The sequence below is a fragment of the Carettochelys insculpta genome, chromosome 2 (genome assembly GCF_033958435.1).
Source record: "Carettochelys insculpta isolate YL-2023 chromosome 2, ASM3395843v1, whole genome shotgun sequence".
NCBI lineage: Eukaryota > Metazoa > Chordata > Testudines > Carettochelyidae > Carettochelys > Carettochelys insculpta.
The window spans coordinates 145,665,074-145,690,164 of NC_134138.1; the positions used below are offsets into that span (position 1 = coordinate 145,665,074).

The 25,091-nt window shown below is 46.9% G+C and overlaps 1 protein-coding gene across 3 annotated transcripts in view; it reads left to right on the plus strand.

Moving 5' to 3' along the window:
* MYO10 (myosin X) overlaps positions 1 to 25,091 on the plus strand; it is a 341,810-nt gene that overhangs the window by 292,321 nt on the left and 24,398 nt on the right. For all 3 annotated transcript variants that reach the window (XM_074987822.1, XM_074987821.1, XM_074987820.1), the window contains 6 exons: positions 1,011 to 1,104; positions 8,359 to 8,414; positions 18,495 to 18,637; positions 21,257 to 21,451; positions 22,691 to 22,848; positions 24,668 to 24,791. In XM_074987822.1, coding sequence (XP_074843923.1) covers positions 1,011 to 1,104; positions 8,359 to 8,414; positions 18,495 to 18,637; positions 21,257 to 21,451; positions 22,691 to 22,848; positions 24,668 to 24,791 — 770 coding nt within the window. The remainder of the gene's footprint in view (positions 1 to 1,010; positions 1,105 to 8,358; positions 8,415 to 18,494; positions 18,638 to 21,256; positions 21,452 to 22,690; positions 22,849 to 24,667; positions 24,792 to 25,091) is intronic.

The following is a 25,091-nucleotide window of genomic DNA, read 5'->3' on the forward strand; positions in this document are numbered from 1 at the left end:
GGCTACCTCTCTGATACCTATCACCCACCACCATTGATTTTCTGTATGCTTGTCTTGCTGCCAGTATTCTTATGCTACCTTTCTTGCCCAGTAAGGGCCCCACACCCTCCCTGATCACCCTGTTATTTTTAACTTGACTGTATTAGCCTTTCTTGTTTCCCTTCACTTTCCTTCCTAGCTACAGTTCCAATTGTGCTTTTGGTTTCATGATTGCTTCCCTGCATTCTCAAGCCATATATTTATACTTCTCCTTAGTCATCCATGCAAGTTTCTACGTCTTATACACATCCTTTTTTGTGTTTAAACTTCCTTCCAAAGGAGCCTAGCTCAGATTGATCTTTGCCTCGCTCCTAACTACTGAAAAGCATGAGAAGTTCTTTCTGTCCTCCCTCTTTCTCTTGCTGGATGCATAGAGGATTTAAGTACCAGATTATTATGAACACACTTTCAGATGTATAGTAATAAGAAATGTCCGGTCACATCAGGGTTTAGGGAATCATTTCAGGTGTGAACAGCCAATGTTTTACAATTAGCCAAAAGGGAAGGGAAGGAGATGGGAAGGGAAGGGGAGGATCGGATTGGATCTATTCCACCTGAAAGGTTCACTGTTTGCTTGGGTACATCCAGGTCATAGAAGGGCTTCAATTGGTTTCACTCAGTTCTTCAGGCATACTTTTTGTTAACACAAGGTATTTATCTTCAAACAAATGGCACGAAAAAGGTTGGTTTTGGAGACCTAGTTAAAAAGACTTCAGGGTGGAGCAGTATCCAAGCAGTTCTTGTTGCTCTGACATCCTGTCATCATTTGAACTGACTGCACAGAGGGTTGCTGGGTTTTGTTATTGTCTTGTTTTTGTTTTGTTTGCATTTAGTGCTAAGAATAGAACTCTGTTTTAAGGCAGTCCAGAAAACGTGTAGAACGTGTTGCTTTTCTGCAGCCCACAGAGGTGATAGAGGACCATTGGGTGTGACCTTTTTGTCACGTTGGTGTTTATCTTTCTCTCTTGCAGCCATTGGTTCAGTGTGCTGAGTCAGGTCAGTGCTTCCACAGAACAGGAGATCCAGGAGATGCACGATGAGCAGGCAAACCCCCAGAATGCAGTGGTGAGTCAAAATTTAAAGGCAGGTTAAGAAGCATGTTTTTAGAAAACAAAGATCCTGATTGTGCCAGTGGCTTAACATCTCTGGCAGTTGCTCACACATGTGTTTGTATATGTTTCAGGTATATTTGTGGTCGTGGTTAAACTGCTCCAATGAGTGGTCAGGGCCCCATTGTGCTAGGTCAGAGGTGGTCAATAAAAAAAGAGGCATTGTTGCTATAGTTACCTGAGTCTCTCTAGGTGTCAGGCAATTACAGCTCTCATTGGTCGCACTGCTCCCATTGGCTGCTAACAACAATCCATGGCCAGCAAGAGCTGTGATCTCCTGATACCTGCAGAGGTGCAGATGAAAATTGAGTTGGGGGCCCACCAGGGATTAACCCTGACGGGCTGGTATTTGCTCCACCCTGTGCTGGGTACTGTGCGCACAGTGCACCAATATAACGAGAAGATGGATCCTGCCTCAGGCAGTCAATTTCTGGAGTTTAACATTTCTTTTATTAATCAGAATTTCCTTTTCACTCTTTATAAGTCCTTGATTTTTTTGCATTTTACTGCCTTTGAGCAAAGAAAATATATTAGTTGGTTTCACTTTTTTCTGTTCAATTTCCTATGAAATTCTCATGCTCCAACAGAGTAGGGATGTATTTAAAGCATTGCAAAGACATTCTTGTTTAATAAAATAAAAAAAAGTACAACTGTCTGTTAATTTAAAAAAACCTGCAACATTTCCATTAGTTATTTTTACAGAACATAAAACTGGGGAGGCAGATTTGACCCATTCAGTATAGAGAATAAAGGAAACAAAGGAAAATAGTGACAGTGCTGGAATTTTCTACTGCCTTGTGCAAGCTTCTGTGCATCAACAGGGAGGCGCACACGCATCAGCCCTCTTCCAGGAGGCCCTGTGGCTTGGATTTGTGCATCACCCATGACAACCAGTCAGGAATGCTCTAGCAGATCACATCAGCAGGGATTTCTCACCATGGCTACGTCTACACTACAGTGCTCTTCCGAAAGAAGATCTTCCGGAAGGGATCTTGTGGAAGATCATCGTCTGAAAGATCTCATCCACATGCAAAAACCGGATCAAAAGATTGATCTGCTGTTTCGAAAGAGAGAGGCTACACGGCCCCAGCTGCTCTTTAGAAAGAACAGAGCAGGAAATGCTGCAGACGGGGTTGCATGGCTGCCAAGCCCTTCCAGGAGTCCCGGCTAGCCATCGCTCCCTTAAAAGGTTCCCTCCAAATACTCCCTCCCTGTACACGCTGCTGATGCCTGCTGCGCTGATCACAGCACGGCATACCTGGTGCAGACACACATGAATCCCCAGCAGTTCCCTGACGTGGACTTCATCGACGCCATGATCAGCCTGCTGGCCACGGTGGTCCTGGACTCCCTCCACCTCCTCCAGCGGATGAGCCCCCCTGCCAGGGTTGTGCAGTTCCTCTCCCGCAGGCCCTGGTCATGCCCCGCTGGGTACTCTGGTGCCTCTGGGGCCACCCCAGCAGCTCCAGTGATGGAACTGACTTGCGATGGGCGAGTGAGGTGGTGCCCACTGGCTCCAGAACTTCAGGATGACCAAGTGGACCTTCCTGGAGCTCTGCCACCAGCCAGCCCCCACCCTCTGACACCAGGACACGCACTGTACCCCTGGAGAAGCGGGTCACCATTCCAGTCTGGAAGCTGGCCACCCCAGACAACTACTGGTCCATGGAACACCAGCTGGGTTGGGCAAGGGCTGTCCTCATAGAGGTAAGTCATTCTTGGGTCAAACACCCGCCATGGGGAGGAGAGAGGGGGCTCCCAGCCAAGGAGGACCCTCAGCAACCGGGGTGGGGGTGCAAGGGGGCACGGAGACCCATCCCCAGGGGACCAGCCACGCCCCCCCCCCCAAACACACACAGGCCTCACAGGGCAAGGAGGGGGCTGGAGAACTTGGGGCAGGGGAACAGGGGGCCGGGCACACCCTATCACGCACTCACATGTGCGCGTGCTCTCCCTCCTGTGCAGGTCGTCAAGACCATCAACACAGTGCTGCTCTGGAGGGTCATCTGCATCAGGGACCTGGATGCAGCCGGTGCCTGATTTGCCGCCCTCGGCTTCCTCCCACTGCTTCGGTACCCTGGATGGGACACACATTGCTATCCATGCCCCAGACCATCGTGTGGGCCACTTCCTCAGTTGCAAGGACTACCACTTGATAGTGCTGAAGGCCCTGGTGGACCTGCTGTTGCCCTGAGCCACAGGGACAGGGTGTGGATCAGAGAGGCCCTCTGCAAGACCTTTACCTGCAGGCCCCAGTGACCCTTCCCTACGTCCCTCCCTCCCATCCGCTCCTCACCCTGTGCCCCCCAGTAATGAGGGACATGGGGATACTGACAAAATAAACCCTTTACGTTAATTGAGAATCTTTGTGGTAAATGGAAGCTTTGCGAATAACTATGTACAGTGTGGAACAGAGGGTGACTATATATAGTGGGGCTTGGGACAAGGGTGGGGGGAATCTTAACCTGGAGGGCGGGCTGAAGATGTGGGTAGGGCACTTGTAGGGTGGGGCTTGGAACAAGGGGTGGGGGGCCTTAATCTTCCAAGGGGGTGGAGGGGCCGTGAGCCATGGTGTCTGCAGGAGCGTCTTCCACCCCACATCCGAGGTCCCTATCGGGGCTGGGGTGGGACCAGGGCCACGGGGAGGTAGGGGCATGGTAGGGGTTCAGGGGACTCGGTCTCAGCGGGGGGTGCTGAGGGGACAGGGGGGACTGGCTCGGCAGGGTCTGCTGTGGTCATGAGCTAGTGGCCGAGTCCCCGTTAGGTGGCAGGTGGGAGGTCGAGTGGGAATATGGCAGTGGGAGTGGATGAGGTGGCAGGAGCGGCAGACGGGGGCGGAGGCTTGTCCAGCCAGTCAGTGCTGGCCTGGGTGATGGTGCACAGCACCACCACCTCGCTACAGGCCGCCTGCTGCCAGTCCAGGTTGACCTGCTGCAGGGCCAACCACTCCTCTAATAGGGTATTTTGCCAGCGGAGGGCAGCCGTGTATGTGGCGGCCTTGTTCCACCAGCGGTGATGTGCCCCTCTGGCCATGGGCCTGCCCAGGCACTGTTGGTGGGGGTGTCCTGGTCTTCTCCTCTGCCACCTGTGGACTCCCCAGCTCCAGGGCCTGGATGAGGATGACACAGCTGTAAGGGTGGAAGGGGAGAGAGAGATGGCATGTCAGTCCCACAGCCCAGCCATGAGGGCAGTGGCCCCCACCCCACATGAGCAGCAGCCCCCTCCTCCACGCACATCCGTTGGCCCAGCGGTCCTGGCAGATCCCGAGCACTGAGGGGATCCCCGCATGTCTGGGCCATGCACTGGGCATGGTTCAGCCCCTGCACCCCCTCCCTATGCGTGCAGCTTGTGGTGCTTTCCATGGGAGTGGATGCTAAGTACCACCAGCAGCTGTTTCCATGAGCCAGGAGGTGCAGCCATCCGGGGTTTGTCCGCACTGGGGCCGGCGGCCCACTTCCTGCTGGCCCGCTTCCTGCTGTGGCGGAGGCACGTGCCACCTCCCCACACCCTGGGGTGTGTGATGCACTGAGTACCTACCCCCTCGGGAAGATCTGGGGAGGACCTACTTTGAGGGGGCCTGGCTGGACAGTCCCGACGGGACAGCAATCACCAGTGTCCCATCACTGGATCCCTCCTCCTCTGAGGATGGGTCTGGCTCTGGGCAGGTAGTCCATGTGGAGGGTTCCGCCTTCTCCGCTGCCTCAGGGTCCGGCTTGTCCTGGACCAGCACCATGATGGGGGTAAGTGTCCTTGGCCCCAAGGAAGCTGTTGACCTTCCAGTAGCAGGAGCAGCTGGCAGGTCCTGCTCCTGATTGTCCCTCTGAGTCCCTTGCTTGGATGTATGCCTGCCTCAGCTCCTTTACTTCGGAGCAGGCCTGCTCCTGCTGTTGTCTCCCGGAGGACCTCCTCATCCTGCCAGAGTCCAAGGAGGTTCCGGAGTTCCACTTGGTCCAGGAGGGGGTCCTCTTTTTGATGGCCTGGGCAGGCTCCTGTGACTGCTTAGCTGGTCTTGGGGGGTGGGGGGGGTGTTAGGTATCATGGGGCTGCTGGCCGTTGTGGGGCTTTGAGTTCAACGTCAGCTCTGGGAATGGCTCTGAGCACGTCTGTGAGCAGCTCATGTCCCTACTCCAGCCACACTCTCAGCTTCCTGCCACGGGGTTTCTGGGTCCCTGTGACTTTAAAAGCAGCCAGACACAGGGAACATAAGAGCTCTGCTAATGCTGGCCAGGGCATCTCTGTGCACCATCTGGCCAGTGCCATGGAGGATCCTCTTTTGAAAGAACAGCCTGCGGAGTGTCTACACACGTTTTCTTTCAAAAAAAGGCATTCTTCCCGACCCAGGACCAGCAGAGTGCCTCCAAAAGAAGTGCCATGTTCTTTCGATTCAGAATGCAGTTTGTCTGTTGACCCTCCACAGGATCTTTCGAAAGAGCCCTGGCTTTTCCTAAAGCTCTTGCTAGTGTAGATGCAGCCCAAGAATGGTTGCTCCCTCTGGAAGTCTCCCGTGCCATCTTCCCTAAGCTGAGCTGTTCTCCAACAGGCAAAACAGGAAGTGCTAGTGATCCTGTTCTTGACTAGTCTCAGGAGGTGCTTCCTCTCCAGTGCCTTCCTCCAGACACATTCCAAGGATCACCTGTATGTGTTTCCACCAGTCCCTCTCATCAGCTGGACACTGGTAAAAATCAAAAGAAACAGAGCCCAGGTTATCATGATCATCCCAGCATGGCTGCACCTGTACTGTACTGTACCCCTGGTTCCTTTCCAGTCAATTGGACCTGCCCTCTCAGGGCAACGGCCAGCTCCTGCATCCCAGGTGGGTCCTTGCATGTTTCAGCATGGACATTCTGTGGTAAACCTGGGAAAAACAGGTCTGCTCAAAGGAGATACTCTTTGGAAGCAGGAAACCATCGATGAGGTTACCTTACCTGGCCAAGTGGATGAGGTTCTCCTGGTGAACATTGGCGTGTGGCATCTGTCCTTTACATTCACTGGTGCAAGGTGCCCTGAATGCTTACTGTAACTCCTGAATCAAGGTTTGGCACGCTCTTTGATCACAGTGCATCTTGCTACCATCTCTGCTTTCCACGAGCTGGTTCAAGTGTTCTCCCATGATGTGACTGTCAGGTTCCTGTCCCGCAGTGGGACCTTAACCTAGTCTTCTCCAGGATTACTTTGCCACCCTTCAAGGCACTTTATTCCTGCCCCTTTCTCACCTGTGCTGGACAGCAGCATTCTCTGTGGCAATAGCATTGGTGATGTGTGCCCTGGAGATAAAGGCGCTCACTTCAGACCTATTGTATACTGTCTTCTACAGAGACGAGGAACAGCTGCGACCTTACCTGGTCTTCCTGTCAAAGGTCATGTCTTTCTTCCATATGGCCAGGACATATTCTTGCCTATGTTCTGTCCCATACCTCACAGGACAGCAGGGGAGAAATGTCTGCACACCCTGAATACATGGAGAGCTCTAGCCTTCTGCTAGAGCATACCACATCCTTATGCATGTCAATACAGCTTTTTGTTGCCAGTGCAGACCGCATGGAAGGCCTATCAATGTCATCACAGCAGATCTCTATGTGGTTTACTATGCATATATGCACCTGCTACAAGCTGGAACACATCCCTCCACCTCTGATCATCCGAGCCCAGACCACCAGGGCTCAGGCGTCCTCGTCATTCTTCCCAGTGCTTCCAGGACGTCTGCAGAGCCACAGCCTGGTCCTTGGTCAATATGCTCGTGTCTCACTACGCCATCGCTCAGCTGAGTAGGGATGACCCTGTGTTTGGCAAAGCTGTGCTTCAGTCAATGTGGCTGTGATCTCTTACCTGCCAATGAGGAAAGAGCTTACAGGGAGCCAATCAAAGAACAGCTTGCTGAGGCAGCCCCATTCATAAAGAGCTGCTCAGCAGAGCAGAGGGCAGTTGAGCCCTGACCACTGAAGGTGCAGGAGTAGTTCCCAGGGAGAAGCACCTTTGACAGAGCAGGGGTGGGCAGGCTCAGGGAAGCTGAAGATAAGGTCCTTCCAGGTACCTTCCAGGCTGAGGGCCTGGATAGAAAGGCCAAGAAGGTGCAAGAGTCACAGGGAAGTGGCCCAGGGAACACTGAGGGTAGTTCAGAGGAATGAAGGGCAAGGCTGCCACCATAGGCTCCCTCGGCCAGGGCCCAAAATAGCCTTCCCCCTTGCACCAGACCTCGCCGCCAAGGAATGTGGTCTGTACAGACTCTGGCTTGCTCCTGAGGCAAGAATCTAGACCTTGGGGCTGCAGTTGGCCACAGTGATGGTGTATGGATTGGGGACTGCTGATGCCCCCAGAAGGGGGTGAGAATGGAGTGGTGGGCTCTGCCACAGGGCAGTGTCCTGAAGAGGACCCCACAATCCAAAGAGCGATGCAGGTCTGCAGAGAGATGGTGGAGACCGTGAAGCAGAGCACTGATGGACGAGACACTGGACAGAAGGCAGCATCCTCTGTGAACTGAGCTAAATCTCAGGCTGACCAGCAGGAGGCACTACAGCCGCGAATCGACTCCATTAGATTACCTCTGAGGTACTGCTTGGAGCCACTTGATGAGGAATGGATGTGAGCAAGCACTCGAAGAAAAGACGCGTAGCTGTTCTGCAGCTGGTGTTCTTTGTAATGTGCTGTTCATGTCCATTCCACAACCTGCCACCCTTCCCCACTGGTGGAGTCTCTGACAAGAAGGAACTCAGGGTGTGAGTGGTGTGCACAACACCCTTTATACTGTACCATAGCGGCACCATTCCAGCAGTAGCTAGAGGTGTTCCACCAAGAGGTGCTGGTAGGGTAAAAACTTCCAGCACCGATTAACATGGCGAGACTGCACACCTGCTGTGGAATGGACATGAGCAACGCCTCTCAAACACCAGTTACAGAACCAATAAATGTCTTTTTCTGCTTGATGTTGGCTTCCCAAGATTGTGTGCTTTTTGTTGGTAGGCTCACTAAAGAGCATGGTAAATTAGGTCAGTGAATGTAACTGAAGTTAGTCTGTTGTTAAATATAGTTATGTGAAACCCTTGTTCCTTCCCCTAAAATGTAGTGGGCAGAAGACATTAGCATTTGGATTTAAATAGCTTTAGGTAACTAAAGTAAATAGATTTGTTTATATCGAAAAGTAATAATATACCAAATAATCTATTCTAGTGAGATTTAAATACCTGACTTTTTTGGTTGGGTTTTTGTTGCACAGGGTACACTGGATGTTGGACTGATTGACTCAGTGTGTGCTTCTGACAGCCCAGATAGGTAAGTTGCACTATCATTTTTGGTTGGCTGGATTTTCCCTCTATCAAAATTTGATATATTTACACTGATCTTCATATTTTCCATATGAAAATATTTCACTCCCTCTCCTTTCTCATAGTGCCGAAAATTGAGATTTTCAAACATGGTGTACAAAATGAGTGGGGAAGGAAATTTATCAGTTGTAGGCCGTGTCTCCACGTGCATGCTACTTCGAAGTAGCGGCGCCAACTTCGAAATAGCGCCCGTCACGGCTACACGTGTTGGGTGCTATTTCGAAGTTGAAATCAACGTTAGGTGGCGAGACATCGAAGTCGCTAACCCCATGAAGGGATGGGAATAGCGCCCTACTTCAAAGTTGAACGTCGAAGTAGGGCACGTGTAGACGATCTGCGTCCTGCAACATCGAAACAGCGGGGTCCGCCATGGCAGCCATCAGCTGAGGGGTTGAGAGATGCTGTTTCTCCAGCCCCTGCGGGGCTCTGTGGTCATTGTGTGCAGCAGCCCTTATCCCAGGGCTTCTGGCTGCTGCTGCCGCAGCTGGGGATCCATGCTGCAGGCACAGGGTCTGCAACCAGTTGTCGGCTCTGTGGATCTTGTGTTGTTTAGTGCAACTGTGTCTGGGAGGGGCCCTTTAAGGGAGCGGCTTGCTGTTGAGTCCGCCCTGTGACCCTGTCTGCAGCTGTGCCTGGCACCCTTATTTCGATGTGTGCTACTTTGGCGTGTAGACGTTCCCTCGCAGTGCCTATTTCGATGTGGTGCTGCCCAACGTCGAAGTTGAACGTCGACGTTGCCAGCCCTGGAGGACGTGTAGACGTTATTCTTTCGATGTAGCGTGCACGTGTAGACGTAGCCGTAATGTGGGTTCCGTTGACATGCCTGACCCAAAGATTGAAGGTCTCTCTTGTTTGGGTCAGCAAGTGCATCAGTCAGCAATCTTGTTTCTCAGGAAGACACAAAGGAAAAAGAGGAACAATAATGAGTTTATTTGTAAAAACTACTTTTAAAGAACAAGGGCTTCTTCTTTTCAGTTACTATAAAAAGTAGAATTTTTATCTCTGCTTACCAGGAATATGCTTTAAATTTCATTATGTATCTTTTGCTTTTCCTTGTCCCCAGAGCTTATATTCTATTAAGAAAATTACACTAAACTATTTCATATTCAACATTCTGTCATAACCCGAACTCTCAAATAACTGGTGTTTTAACCATAAGTAAATTTTAGTTGTATTTTCCATATATCTAGTACAGGGAAAGTAAATGCAAATACAAAACACGTTTACAGTCTACAATACTACTTTTGTTGGTAAATAAAGGACTCTGCATACATTTTTGTTTGTTTCCTAGTAGTTAGTCTTGGTTTGTTTGTTTTTTAGTTATGCATTGCTAGGTATCTCTCTCTCTCTCTCTCTCTCTATCCCATAACCCCTTTTGAGGGTCGTTGGGGCACTGCAGATGACTTCCTAATCAACTCACTCCACCTCATCCTGTCCTGTGCAGCTCTCTGTGACTCACTCACATTCAGGTTTGTCCATTCTTTGATGTTATCTTCCCATCTCTTGTTTTGCCTGCGTTTCCTTCTACCACCAGGTACTGTGCCTTGCAACATGGTCTTTGAAAGGCCTGATGATCTGATGATGTGGCTGTACCATCTGAGCTTGCGCTTCTGCACCACAGTGAACAGGTCGTTATGTGGGCCTATGACATGCCTGATCCTATGTCGTACTTCTTTGTTCGTGACGTGCTCAATATAGGAGATGCCCAAAAGCCTCCCATAGCATCTCATCTCCATGCTTTGGATCTTTCTCTGCAGTTCTGCTGTAAGGGTCCACGTTTTGCAAGTGTACAAGAACACTGAGATGACCAGTGAGCGCATCAATCTTACTTTTGATCTCAGACTGATGTTCTTGTCCCTCCAGATGGGTCTAAGTTTTGTAAGCACTGCTGTTGTTTGCGCTGTTCTGGAGAGGACTTCTGGTCTGGACCCCTCATCTGACATGATTGCACCTAAGTACTTGAAGCTGGACACACATTGAAGAGCTTGTCCATTCACCATTATATCCCTAATGATGCCATTGGTGTTACTGGTCATCAGTTTTGTCTTTTCTACATTTATCTCCATTCCATAGGCTTTTGAGGTGGTAACCAGCCGTTCTACCAAGCTGGCAAGTTCCTCTTCTCCTCCAGCTAATCTGTCTATATCGTCAGCGAAGCGAAGGTTGGTGATTATTCTGCCCCTATGCTGACAGTTCCTTCATGGTCTTCCAAGGCATCAATCATGATGCGCTCCAGAAAGATGTTGAAAAGCGTGAGGGAGAGCAGACAACCCTGATGGACGTCCACTGTTGTTCTGAACCAGCTTCCAATGGTACTGTTGTGGAAAACTGCACTGGTGGCATTATCATACAGGTGTTCAACAACTCGGACAAGGTTGGGGCTGATGTACTTTCTCATGGTGGCCCATAATGCTGCCTGCCAAACTCTGTCAAAGGCCTTTTTGAAGTCCACAAAAACAAGGTACAGGTGCTGTTGGTGCTGCAGATATTTCTCTCAGAGAATTCTCAGGTTGAATATTTGTTCGGTGGTACTCCGCCCTGCCCTAAAGCCGGCTTGCTCCTCAGCAATAATCATCTCAGCTTGGGGCTTCAGCCTGTTCAATATTACTTTCAGTAAGACTTTACTTGGGTGGCTAATGAGGCTTATCGTACGATAGTTTCGGCACTGTTGGAGGTTGCCCTTTTTGGGAAGTGTGATCACTAGCGACTGGGTCCATGACATAGGCCATTTTCCCATCTGCCAGATCTTATTGCATATGCTGGTAAGGGCACTGATCATGGCTTCTCCTCCTGCTTGTATCAATTCTGCTGGGATATTGTCCACTCCAGCTGACTTTCCTTTCTTCAGTGATAGCACTGCTGCATCTACTTCTTCCCGAAGGATTGGGAGGCTGACCTCTTCGGTAGCATATGGACGTTTCAGTATTTCTGGGTCTTCATCAACCTTATCATTGTAGAGCTCAGAACAGTATTCTGTCCACCTGCCAAGGATCTCTTTCTCTTCAGCGAGGCAGTTCACTGCCTTGTTCTGGACTATGGAAACTCTAGATTGTCTGACGTTTGTGAGCTCTCTTACTGTCTGGTGTGCCTTCTTGCTGTTATTTTTGTTAAGGCTGTCTTCTATTTCCTTGCACTGGTCTTCTACCCAATTCTGTTTTGCCGCCTTCATGCCTTTCCTGATGGTCTTGTTGATTTCTCTGTATTTCTCAGTCCCACCAGCTTCACCTTTCTTCTTTTTCAGTTCTCGCCGTTTGTCACAGAGGTCAAGCAGATCAGCGGTAACCCAAGGTTTCTTCTTTGGGCGGTGTTTGCCAAGAATCTCAGTAGCTGTTTCTACTGCTGCTGTATTAAAGATGTAGGCCATTATGTCCTCATCTGCTTCTTCAGCACCAAGGATGAGCAGTGGTGCGAGTCTCCCTCCTATTTTTACTTGGAAGGCTTCTGCCACCTCAGGATCTTTGAGCTTTTCAAGGTCAAACTTAATTCTCGTGTGTCTTGATTTTAAGATCTTCTGCAAGTGTAGGCGGAATGACATCATCACTAGATCATGATCACTTCCAACATCCGCTCCCAGAAAACTGCGTGTCTTTGCAGTGTTAACGCTTGTTCGGAAGCGCTTCTTGACCAAGATGTAATCAATCTGACTGTGATGGTCTCCACTGGGGCTGTGCCAAGTCCATCGTCTGGACTCCTTGTGAGGGCCGAATGTATTAGCCAGCATGAAGTCGTTATATCTGGCAAACTCCAGAAGTCTAAGGCCTCTGTCGTTGGTTTCAGTGTTGCAGTATGGCCCACACGTTCCTTTCCGGTTACTATATGCATCCGCTCCAACTTTTGCATTCTAGTCTCCTTGTACAATAAGTATGTCCTTTTTTGGTGTTTGCTCCAGGACATCCTGTAGCTGATCGTAAAACTCTTCTACTTCGTTATCATCGTAATGGGATGTTGGGGCATAAGCCTGAATGATGGTGATGTTGAAAGGGGATACTTTCAGACGGATGGTGATGAATCTGTTGGAGACTGGTCAGCATCCAATGACAGTATTCACAATGTTGCTGTGTATTAGAAAGCCAGCACCGTGCTCATGTTTATCCTCCTTTCCACTGAAGTACAGCTTATGACCCCCTTCAACTGATTGTTCACCAGAGCCTTTCCAACACAGTTCACAGATACCCAAGATGTTCCAGTGGTATCTTTCCATTCCATGGGTCAGTTCTCTCAGCTTCCCTGCTGCTCTCAATGTGCGTACATCCCAAGTACCGATAATAATGTTGTCTCTCGCACGGATCCTGCTTGACTGGTTGTGAGCCGATGCCCAGGTGCCAGCCAAAGGTCTGGTGGGACAAAGCGGGGGGGTGATGCCACACCAGCAGCTATGCTACGCAGCCAGGGCAGGCTGGGTTCTTTGGATTGTGTTTTGTTCGGGTACAGCAGCAAGAGGAAAATTACACTTAGAGAGGCTTTAACAGTTACTTTTTATTTATACAAAGATAGAAACAATTTAACTAACACAAATGATTAAAGTACAAGTTAGTACTCATGGTTCTTAAAGGGGAAACAACACAATTTAACTTAAGAAAAGTTTTAGACAAACTAGCTAGCTTAAACTAATACAATTAATGTGTACACAAGAAAGGCCTGTTGCAGGTGTTATTTTTACCCCTGCCTCTTAGACCTGGTGGAACCAAAGTCTTTCCCTCAATTCCTATAGGAAAGAAGTTTAATACAGGTGTAATTCTTACCCCTGCCTCCTAGATCCAGTGTGACCCAGATTCTCTCAATCCCTCGGGAAGAAGTAGATACGAACCAGGCGTCCCCAGTCTCGGGAGTTAATTCCAGACCTGGCCAGCAGGTGTAGGTGATTGAAAACTCAAAGGGGGGGTGGTCTGCCAAGCCCCTTTATACTGCTTGTGGCACGTACGCTTCTTCCTGGTCTTAAGTGGCCAATTGGGAGGAATATGTTTTGGACCCCAGGTTTCCCAGGGAAGATGCAAGGCTCAATTTGCACCTGTGAATTGTGGACAATTGGGCACCTTTGGAGGTGATGGGCGGGGGGGTTCCCCAATCTTCCTGGGGAAGTGATCAAGGCTGGGGAAGTGATCAAGGCGTGTCAATTACTGAGATCAGCCAGGAGGGCGACCATTAGCCCATCCACTGTCTGGCTTTTGTGTATAGTAGAGAGGCTGGGCGAGACAGCACACCTGCGTTCCCAGGACATCAAAGGCCGCCTGTCTCCCCTGCTTATTTCTCTCTCTGTCTCTCCCAGTGGGGGGGAGAGGAAGAAAAGGCCAAATGGGGGGTTCATGTTTGGCTACACTGGTCACCAGTAACATACTTTTCACCTTCGTCCTGGTGTGCAACGGTGGGAGTGGTCATTGTTAACTTGGGCTGCGACCGATCCGGTATGAGTTGGGTAGTGGTAGATGTCGTCATGTGGTGTGTCATGGGCAAGATAGCCTGATGGAGCCCATCCCTCTTCAGGCTGTTGACCACAGCCGAAATTCCGCAATAACTTTGTGGCTTGTCTTGGTCCTGAACACGTGGCTGTTGAGCTTATCTTGAAGCGCCTCCGCCCTGGCCGGTGACTTCTACATGGAAGACATTCGCCCAGTGATGCCTTGTTAACACCACCCCCACATGTCATTTAGCCGGCCAGCTGAGACCGTTGCCTGGGGTGTGGCACTTGGAGCCAGACGTGAGAGATAGGAGATAGGTGAGGACCAGTGTTTCTGTCCATCCTACGAATAGGATGCAGCTGCCAGAGAACAAGGGTACTACCTCCATCCAGAGCTCCCTACACCCCATTGCTAGGTATACCTCTCTTTTATCCAGAATATTTGAATATATGGCAACCTCCCAGTCCTGGGGCTGCCAGATATGAAAGAGTTTACTGTATTTGAATGATACACACAGTTATAGCTGAATGGTTTTTTTGCTTTTTTTTTTTTTGGTGGGAGTGGGGATTTTCTTCTCTAGAAATGATGCATTGCAATCCCAGAACTCTGGCCCAGGTGCACTTCACTTTCAATCAGAGTGCACAATGAGGAGGAAAACACTGACATTGTTTTGGAACATAGGGCTAGCTTTACAAAGAAATTCAGGTGTGCCTAACTTTGTCACCTAGAAAACCACTGAGATTCACAGCTTACACTCCCTCTACAATGAATGGATAGAAATAGTTACTGAAAAATGGGATTCACAAAAGCCAGCATGCTTGATTTTCCTCACCTGAAGTACCCAGAGGAGATGCCAACCTATATGATGTGTACTAAGACCCATCTCTCTCTTGGAGATAGGGGCCCAAGTCTTGACTTCAGGAAGGCACTTCCATCTACTTGGAATTCTCAGCCACAGACCTTTTGGGTTTGGGTGCCTGTGCCATTTTAGTCCTGAGGGTGGAAGGGAAAAATAGCAGGAGGAGGTAGATAATCTCATTTATAATCTTGACCCCAGTGTAAATGTAGGAGACCTCTGGTTTCAAGTCCCTCATCTGATTTAGTGAGAGAAGGGATTTGACCAAGAATCTGCTGCAGTGAGCTGGGTGCCTTAAACATTGGGCAATGGGATATTCTGATCTGAGGCTCCTTCAATCTCTCTGTACAAAGCTGTTGCACTATGGCCAAATAATCATTGGGCAAAAGACTAAGTGAGAATGACTGACTCTGTGGGTGGTAGGTAGAGTCCCACTGCTCCAGATATGTTTTTAATTATCCTAACCATTTGGCTAAAAGTTATGAAGAAAGTCATGCTTCCTCTTGCCCCCAAAACTTTTGTGTAAGTGTCTCCATATAGGACCATTCTGGTTGACAAGCACCTATTGGATCAGGCCTTGCAGGCAAGGGAAATCGGTCTGTCAGAGGAAAATGTGTCTTTTATAAATTCATGCATTGCTTTGGGGCTATAGTGCACATACTCAGAGGCAGCAACATAGGTGCTGAGGAAACTTCTAACTTCCAAAATTTAGGCACCAGGCAAGCTTTGGTGCCTCCAAGGTTTGGGGGCAGCTGAACAGGGGCTCTATGAATCTCAGGCTTGATTCTGGAATTTAGGCACCAGGCAAGCTTTGGCGCCTCCAAGGTTTGGGGGCAGCTGAACAGGGGCTCTATGAATCTCAGGCTTGATTCTGGAATTTAGGCACTTCAAGTGTCACTTGTGCGGTTAAGTCCTTTTGTGAATGTGACCTATAGTAGCTTGGACCTTAACAACACTGCAGTGTTAACAGATCAAAAATGCAAATGGTACAGTTCCTGTCTGTTCTCTCATTAACAGATATGCCCAGAATAGCTGGTTTGATGTTATTAACCCCACCTCAACCTACCTCAATCTTTATGTTCCCAGTCATGTTAATTGTTAATAAAGGCTTAATAAACAAGGTAACGCAAGAAAGCAAAAGTTTGCAAATCTGGTAGTAGTTAGATAAAAAGGCATTGCTAAGCAACTGTCTGATGCTCACATCAGCATCTCCATCTTAACAAGAAAAAAGGTTCTCATCCTGCCTTCTTACTTGGTGTGTTAAGAATCACATGCTTGCTTGGACTGATCTCATCTTCTGTGACGCCATTGGTGAGCGACTGAACTAATCCTTGATCAGCAGAGCCAATTACAGATGTCACTTAAAAAAACACTAGCTTCAGGCATTGTACATCCTTTTCAAATCCTACACTTTTCCTCTAGCACCAAGATATGCTGACTCTCAAAGCAATTAAGAGTGGTTAACAGTGGTTTGTTGCCAGAACAATCTGTCCTGAACTAGGGTTTCCAGATCGTTGGGAGATATGCCTCATGATTTCATGTTAGCCTTTAAGAAGTCTATATAGTGCTTATAGTGACCACCGATATAGCACTTTCCATGAGCAGGCTGGCCACAGAAGACTATATTTGCTACCTGTGTATCATCCATCCTCATAACAAGGTCCCCCTGTACCTCCACTCAGCCACCCCACCTTCCCATATTCATGTGTACCCTGCATCCCCAACCCTGTCCTCATGTGTTCATGAACCTTCACTCAGCCACCCTATTTCCTGCATCTTCATGTGGCCCTGCAACACTGCCAATGCAGCCCAGCTCATTGTTATCACACCATTAGCTCCCATGCCCTGACCCCAATTTTTCTTCCTCCCGTCTGTGAACCAGTACTAACCTTCCCCTTACACCCATATCCTTTGCCTCTGCACCTGGCCTCTGCCACCTCCCCCTCTGCAGTTGTTTGCACTAACCTGTGAGTCAGCTACCAACTCCTCTGGTCCCAAAGCAGTTTGGGGGCGGGGGGCGGGATTAGGTAATTGAAACATCTCTTCAGCAGACTGTATTATCTGCAAGGCCCATGTGTTCTGTGCATGCCCAGTGGTGCAGAGTTCCCACAGAAGCAGCAGTTGTGTCCTTACTTGGTTCTCTTCCCACCTCTTTCACTGGCTCTCTAACCTAGGCCCTCTTTTCTACATCCTGTCCACCATCCTCTACTCATATGGTTTCAACTTCCATCCAATTCCAACTTCCCACTTGTCTCCTGAATGTAATGTACCCAAAACTTTGAGTAACTGCTTGTGTTCTGCCCGAACATACCCTTCTACCGTTTTAGATATTGTTGCATTTGTCACATGGGAGCCAATAGTGACATAGCCCCTTTTAGCACATCCAAATAGTGCCCAGATCTTGGCACTTCTTTCTACATAATATTTCCCTATCTCACAAAGCTAAAACTAGTTTAGGGCCTTCATTCTCTCCCTTTTTGACTCCTGTAAACTCCTTCTTACTGGTATTCCTGATACCGCCAACCCAAATTATCCTCCCCACCGCCCATCAGTCAGTGCAAAACAGTTGCTTGTTGTCACGTTGATCATTTTATAGGTTCTCTTAGGGATATCACACAACTTGTTGGAAAGGTTCTCTTTCTTTGTGTTTGGCATGTGCCCATCACGTTCAAGTGAAGCCCAGTAACTAATTTTTGCTGTTCATCTCTGAAATGTCTCCAAATGAGTCTACTATTAAAGTGTCCAGATTCAAGTGCAATATTGCTAATGTCGCACTAGAATTGCAGATTGAAGGTGTGTCATCTCCTGTTTTGATGCTGATGATCTGCTTGTGTGTCCCAAAATGGCCATGTTTGCTACCTGTAATAAAGGCTTTCTTATGGAATTCGTGCAAGCTGGTGTTGTGGAGAGAAAAGGGACCTGAAGACTTCAGAGCAAGTGGCGTGTGAAAACAAAAGAGTAACGGTAGAATCTTATCCATGTGAAACCACCAAGGCAGTCCACTCCAGTGTTACCCAAGAGCTGGGTGCTTGTGCGGGCGCTCAGGCGAAGTTCAGTTGTCTCTCTGCTAATTAGCAGGGAACCCACAGCTAGCTTTTGTGTTCTTATTGTGGTGCATGTGCACACAAACTTTTATTTTGCACATGGAAAGTAAAGATTAGAGGGAACATTGGTTCACTCATATGATCTTAGGCAAGCGAGTCGGTCTCCTGGTGCTTCAGTTAATTTGGGATAGTATTGGATGAAAGCCAGAAGTTCATTAAAAATAGATTCTTTTGCCTCACTTGTACTTTATTCAAAATAAAGGGTTCTCTGTTTGCTTGCTACTTTGTTAGAAGTCTTTGTAAATTGCAGTTTGTTTTAGCTAAATTAGCAACTGAAGTGAACTCTTTTAAATGGAGATTATCCTGAACTACAAAGTTTGGATTCAGTGCCAAACTGTCAAGATTTTTTTTTTTTCTGGAGTGGGGAAGGGTCCTATGTCGGGCTGTGTGGGCCTGAGTTGCAAGGTCTGGTTAGATGTTTCCCCAAAGTTCAGGGCTGCATAGCCCCATCCCTTATTTTAAACAGTCTTCCTAAAAGGTTAGCATTTCATAGGGCTAGAGTTGTTAAAATAAATGGTGTGGAAGTGAGGGACACTTGCCTAAATATAAAATCCAAAAAAGTAGGGTGTGTTTGTGCTTAGGGCCAGTGAGGTAAGTCAGTCATTTAGTTGTGGTGTAAACAGTAGTTATATTTACTGTATGAGTTTTCCCATCTTCGTTTTTTTCCGTAGACCCAATTCATTTGTGATCATCACTGTTAATCGTGTTCTCCACTGTAATGCTGATACCCCTGAAGAGATGCACCACTGGATAACTCTGCTGCAGAGATCAAAGGGAGATACCAGAGTGGAAGGGCAAGAATTCATAGTGAGGGGTAAGAATTAGTGAGATAGCGAACCAGAAGAGTTCAGTTGTATAGATAAATGGTTCCTAAAGGGTGTTCTGTGTAACACTTGCTGATGGTCTGCCAAGAGCACGCTAGTCACATGCTGCTTACTTCCCCTCTGCTAGCTCAAAGGATACTTCTGCAAACACATTCCAGCTTTTTTAGTGTCACTCTGCGTAAATAGTTGCTGTAGCTTCTGCAAGGATGTTTTGTGATTATGAATGGATGGGAAGGATTTCCATGAGTCCTTTAACTAAAATGTGGTCCGTGCTGTCAAAGTTGGAGAAGCTACAGTATAGGTAATATGTAGCATTCCAACCTCTCCTTTAGTTAATTTGACATTGTTAACTTAAACAAAAGTTGTTTAAAGAGGCGTTGACAATAAGTACTTAGGCTATGTCTACACTATGAGATAAATTTGAATTTATTAAAATTTACTTTGTAAGTCTGTGTTTTATGAATTTGGAGTATCCTCACCTCCCCACAAAGTCATGTTATTGCTGCCATGCTCAATCACCAAACATTGACTGCTGCAACAGTGCATTGTGGGAAACTATCCCACAGTTCTCTCGGCCCCATAGCAGTCTGAATATTTTCGCTGGTGCAGAGTGGGGAAAAAGTGCCCCACAAGTGGTTGTGGGTATGTGATGTCATCTTCCCACATTGCATTGTCCTTGTTCCCCTCCCATGGAAAGCAAACAGCCATTTTTCCAGGCAGAAGGAAGGAAAAGTAAGGCATCAACAAAGATCACCAAATTAACTGAAATCTCTTGCTTCTACAACTGAATTGCTTTTTATAACTGTAGTTGTAAGTAAATGATCAAAGCTTTTACAAAAAGCAACAGGTGTCTGAGTCTTGTCAGCTGTCCCTTCAGCCACTGTCCCACCTCCCTTGATTACATCTGATCCCTGAAAATAATACAGGAGCAATGCGAAGGTTGAAGAAAGAGCAGGATAGTAAAGGTTTTGAAAAAAGATTTTTGTGAGGCAGAATTTTTGGTTTCCCAGTCCATTACACAGTTTCTGTGCCCTGGGATCACCCAGCAGTTTGCATCTTCTCAACTGGCCCTCCACCCACTCTTCCCCATGTGAAGGGGCTTAGGAAAAAGATGTTGGGCTTCCAAAACAGGATGGGGCTAAAATCTCTATATTTCATAACTGAAAGATCAAAGATTTTACAAAAAGCAGCAGGTGTTTGCCGTGGGCTTATAGTGCAGCAAGGTATCTGTGTCTGTGTCTGTGTCTTCTCAACTGGCTCTCCGCCCTTTCTTCCCTGTGTTAAGGTAGACAGAGCTGGAAGGAAGAGAATAGAAAAGATTAGGGAAAATTATTTTGGCTTCCTACTACCCTACACGGAGTTGTCCAATGCAGGGGTTGGGGCTTGCTAAATTTTAACAAGTGGTGGTGCTCAGGTGGGAGGGCCAGCCCCAACTGACTGTCAAGGTGCCAGATCCCCTCATCCCATATGGCGGGAGTTGGGTGGATCAAAGGATGAAGGGCCAGTTGACATGGTCTCCAGACATTTTTTTGGTGCAGGGGGACGTGGGGACCGTGGCTGCAGAGCCAGTTGAAATGGTCTCCCAGGCAGCAGCAGGCACCCAAAAATCTTAGCTGCCAGGGGAGACTTCCCCACCTCCAGCAGCAGCAAATCCCTGAAAATATTTTTGGTGGGGGTGGGAGCCAGTCGAAGCAGTCCCTGAAAATCTTTCCTGCCAATGGAGCCCTCACAGCGCACAAGTCAGGACATGGTGCCGCCTGGCAGATTGTCCTCACTGAACAGCAGGCACATCCTTTTATTGGGTCAGGGACTAGCCACATGATGTGGTTGGGTGCGGGAAAGAGGCTGACTGTGTGGTACCTGGGGAGGCAGGGCTGCACAAACGTACACTGCAGAAAAGAAATTTCCTGGCCTCTCTTTCATGCACGATCCCACCCGCCCCGCAACAGCCCAGCTGTCCTGTGGCAGGACAGGGGCTGGTGCCAGCACTGAAAAAAAAAATCCCGAGTGCTCAGCTTGTAGAGGTAGAGACAGAACCATGAACTCCATGTTGGGGCTATTTTGAATGGGTGGATGCGCTCACAGTGCTGATAACGAAGAAAGAAATGTTTCTTAGCCTCTCATACAAGCATGACCCCACAGCCACGGGCTTCCTAGTGCTGCGCTGAAATTCATGGGCATCATGTTACCTAACTCCTGCAAAACTGGAGAGCAGCGGAGGTGGAAGCAGCCACAGCAGAACATGGAGAGGGTCATTGTGGGATACATACTGAACACCTCTGGAAGCTAATGAATTTGATTTTAAGACATGATGCTTCCACACTGGCCTGCATTTGGACTTTAAAATTCAAATTTGATGCTACACCCAACTGGTTTCAGAGATGTTATGATATCGATATTAGTGCTCCCTAAAATTGAACAAATGGTATTTAAGGTGAAGACAGTGATGCTGTAATATTACGCTAACTGCCTTAAATTCAAACTTATCTCATTGTGCAGATGTAGCCTTAGTGATACTTTTCATAAAAGCATTATCATGCTGACAAAAGTTAACCACAGTTTTGCCAAATTCCATGAAAGCTTTAATTCAAGGAGTGTCTGTTTTACAGGATGGTTACACAAAGAAGTGAAAAACAGCCCGAAGATGGCTTCGCTAAAGCTAAAGAAGCGCTGGTTTGTGTTAACGCACAATTCTTTGGATTACTACAAGAGCTCAGAGAAGAATGCCCTGAAATTGGGTACCCTAGTCCTGAATAGCCTCTGCTCTGTGGTACCACCTGATGAGAAAATCTTCAAAGAGACAGGTAACTTGTTATAAACATTCAATTTTTGCATGCACAGAATTGCACTCCAGTTTACCTCTGAATGTAATAAGTGTTACAGGAAATCTGCTATTTGGGTTACAGGTATGCCTGTGGGTCAGTGGAAGGTCAGTGGAACTTTGGCTTCTAAATTAGTGAGATACTTCACAAAATACTTTGCCATCTGAACTTATTTGGCTAAACTGCAGAAATGATGTGCAAAATGGTATCATTCATTTTCCTAACATTCCTAATACTGCTAAATTAATGTAAGGCAGTTTGCACATCAAGGATGTGGGAAAAGGCATAAATTAAGGCAGACTTCATCCTACTTTATTGCCTCTTTCTAGCTTTGGAGCATGCAAGTTAGAAGAGCTTAGACTCTACCAGCGTTTGTGTTGAAGTAAATCTACAGTAACAGAGTCAGCTTTACACCACCTTCCAAATCACCCTGGAATATGACCAATGGCATTTTCTAAACTGGTTTTCAACTTGGATTCAGCCATTTTCAAGCAAGAGGCTCCTTTTTTCATATTTGAGCTCTCCACTGCGCTATTCGCTTTGTGCCTTGCCCCACAAACTGATTTTTGCCAGCCAAAGAGTAATAAGAAGCTTTCTTCAGTCTCCCCTGGCTCATGAAAATCCCATGTTAATATTTAAGAGAGTTAAAGTCTGATTAGATGTTGCTTCTTCTGGGAGTGAATTAGCAGTGTATTTTCATAATGCTAGAAAACAACATAGATGAGAACACATTTGGTTTTACATAGTGAATAGTGTGTGCTAATGATCCATGTTTATACAAATAATGCAGGCTTTTAAGGAATTTTTTGTGTAAATGAATTTTGTCCCAGTATCCTCTTGAACTGTGAGGGTGAGATAAGTCTGTCTTTACAATGGTCTTATGGGTCAGAAAGTCTTATGGTCACTTTCAGCCTTATCAAGATGATGAGGCCTGTGGAAAGTGTGTGTGAATGGATCAGGATGTTGCATGCTGGCACTTGTAATCTCAGAGGCTGTGCCTCCTTAGCAGAAACATGGGTGACCGCAGCGTGCTCTGTTTTGAGCCATTTAGCTCCAGACTTTGGGTTCCAGAGAAGTTGCCAGTAAGATTCCGGTGGAGCACAGTTTAGCTGTGCATGACATGCACCATACGTGTTAGTGAAACACTGACATCTATTCTTGTATTAGAATAAGCTTGTCCACAAAAAATGTTATGTCGATTAATTTTTTCTATTGTCCTAGGCTACTGGAACGTAACTGTGTATGGACGCAAGCACTGCTACCGTCTCTATACAAAGCTGCTCAATGAGGCCACCCGCTGGGCAAGTGCCATTCAGAACGTGACTGACACAAAAGCACCGATTGATACACCAACCCAGCAGCTTATTCAAGATATTAAGGTAATAGGAAGTCTCTGAAGTGGGTAACAGTATAAAATTTTGGAACCTGAACACTTTGTGCTCCCTGTTTCATGTGGTGTGAAGGGCAACAAAAGCCCAGTGTCAGAGAGGTAGCTGTGTCGGGATTTGGCAGCCGCCCACACTCCACCACTTCCCCAAGGTTCAGGGAAGTGACTCCCTCCAGGAGCTGTGCCTGCGTAGCTGCTGGCGGAAAAGGTCAGCAGGGGAGGGCCCATATACGGTGCAGTCAATCCCTTTTTTCAAAACAAATCGGGACGCCTTTTTGGCATCCCAGATATGGGACTCTACGGCCTAATATGGGATGGATGGTCACCTTACCAGTGGCCGAATTTCTGAACATTTAGATGCTTGATATTAACAGTCTCACACGTACGCCATCCAGCAGCCAGAGAAATCTCTCCCCCGATAAAAACAAAAACAAAAAGTGGGATATAGCTTGTGGAGGGGAAAGAGTGGGGGGAAGCTACGTTCTGCATTTGTTTCCCTTGGAAACCAGTTTAATGTTAGTCTTGTTAATTTTGTAAATTAATGGAGCTGTAAGCAGCATTACCTAATGCACTTTTTGATGCCATTGAAGGAATTACATGCACGCGCTATCACCATCTCTCTTGGCAGTTGGTCTCCATTTCATGGGATCAATTGGTGGATCTTCAGAAAAGAAAACAACTGCTGGATTGTGCAGATTTTTAAGGTCTAAGGACATCTGTGTACTTTTGACCAGAGAGAGGGAGGAATTGAAAGCCTGATCTTTTTGATTGGAGAACATGTTTTGACACAATTCTGTTATACAGAAATTTTAGAAAGGTTTTGTTTTCATACAATGGGAAATGAAAATACAGTTTGAAACCTCAAAATTCTTCTCAATATGCATTTTCCATCCTCTGCACGGTTGTGTTTAGTCTGTGCAGTATATACATTAAAGCATGGTTCGTTCTAGGCCTCTTCTTAGAAGCTGTTGAACACAAATAATTCCCTTTGATATCAGTGGGAATTGGGAATACCAAGCACCTCTCATGATCATTACTTATAGTAGTATGGTTTAGAGAATAGCTGCTTGATCTTGTCAGTCATGCTCTGAAAACATTTTGCCAGGCATTATTCCTGTACTATGAAGTGTACAGGATTTAGGAGAGTCACGGATATCATATGCTGCTTCGGGCTTCAAAACAAGATGAGAATGACACTTTGACATGATACAATTTTGTACATCTTCACTGTGGAGAAGAATGGCTGGCACTTTTCATATCCCTCTGAAATGATTATTGACCACTTGAATATTAAATAAATCTGTAGTTCAGCTTGTATTCCATTATCTGAAACAACTCAGTACAGTAAACTCTTTCATATCTGGCAGCCCCAGGACTGGGAGGTTACAGGATATTCTGGATAATAGATAATATTCTGGATACACAGCAATGTATAACACTAAAGAACAACAAGATTAGATGTTAAGAAACAAACAAAAATGCCTGCAGAGTACTTTTATTTACCAACAACAGTAGTATTGTACAGTGTAAACTTCTACTGTATTTGCTGTATTTACTTGTATTTATTTTCACTATACTGTACTTGTGAAAAACATAACTAAAATTTACTTGTGGTTAAAATGCTAGTTATTTGAGAGTTCTGCATAATAGAATGCCAGATATGCAAAAGTTTACTGTATTAGCAACAAGTAGTTGTGCTAACAAATTCTTTTACATGATACTGCAGTTGAATAATTTGTTTTGCCATTACTGGATTATCAGTCACACTGAACCACAAATTATGCTTTTTTATTTTTTTTTAAACCCGCCAGGAGAACTGCCTGAACTATGAAGTTGTTGAGCAGGTTTATAAGAGAAACCCTATTCTCCGTTACACACACCATCCACTGCACTCCCCATTGCTGCCATTACCATATGGGGATATCAACCTAAACTGTAAGTTTTTTTTATTTTTCCCCTTCCCCAAGACAAGTAAGCTGAAGCTCTCTTTTCTCTCAGATTACCTACTATACTTTAGGGCAGGGATGAGTAAACTTTTTAGCTCAGGCATCACTTTTCATTCCTGAAATTAGCGGAGGGCCCCCACACATCCCCCCACATACATGTAATACAAACCAACAGAAATTTTGTTAATGTTACTATGGTGGGGGAAACAACTTCCAGCACATGTCTGTTGAATGTAAAAACTTTATTATCCGGTATATAAGTGCAAATACACATACATAAAAACAGTAA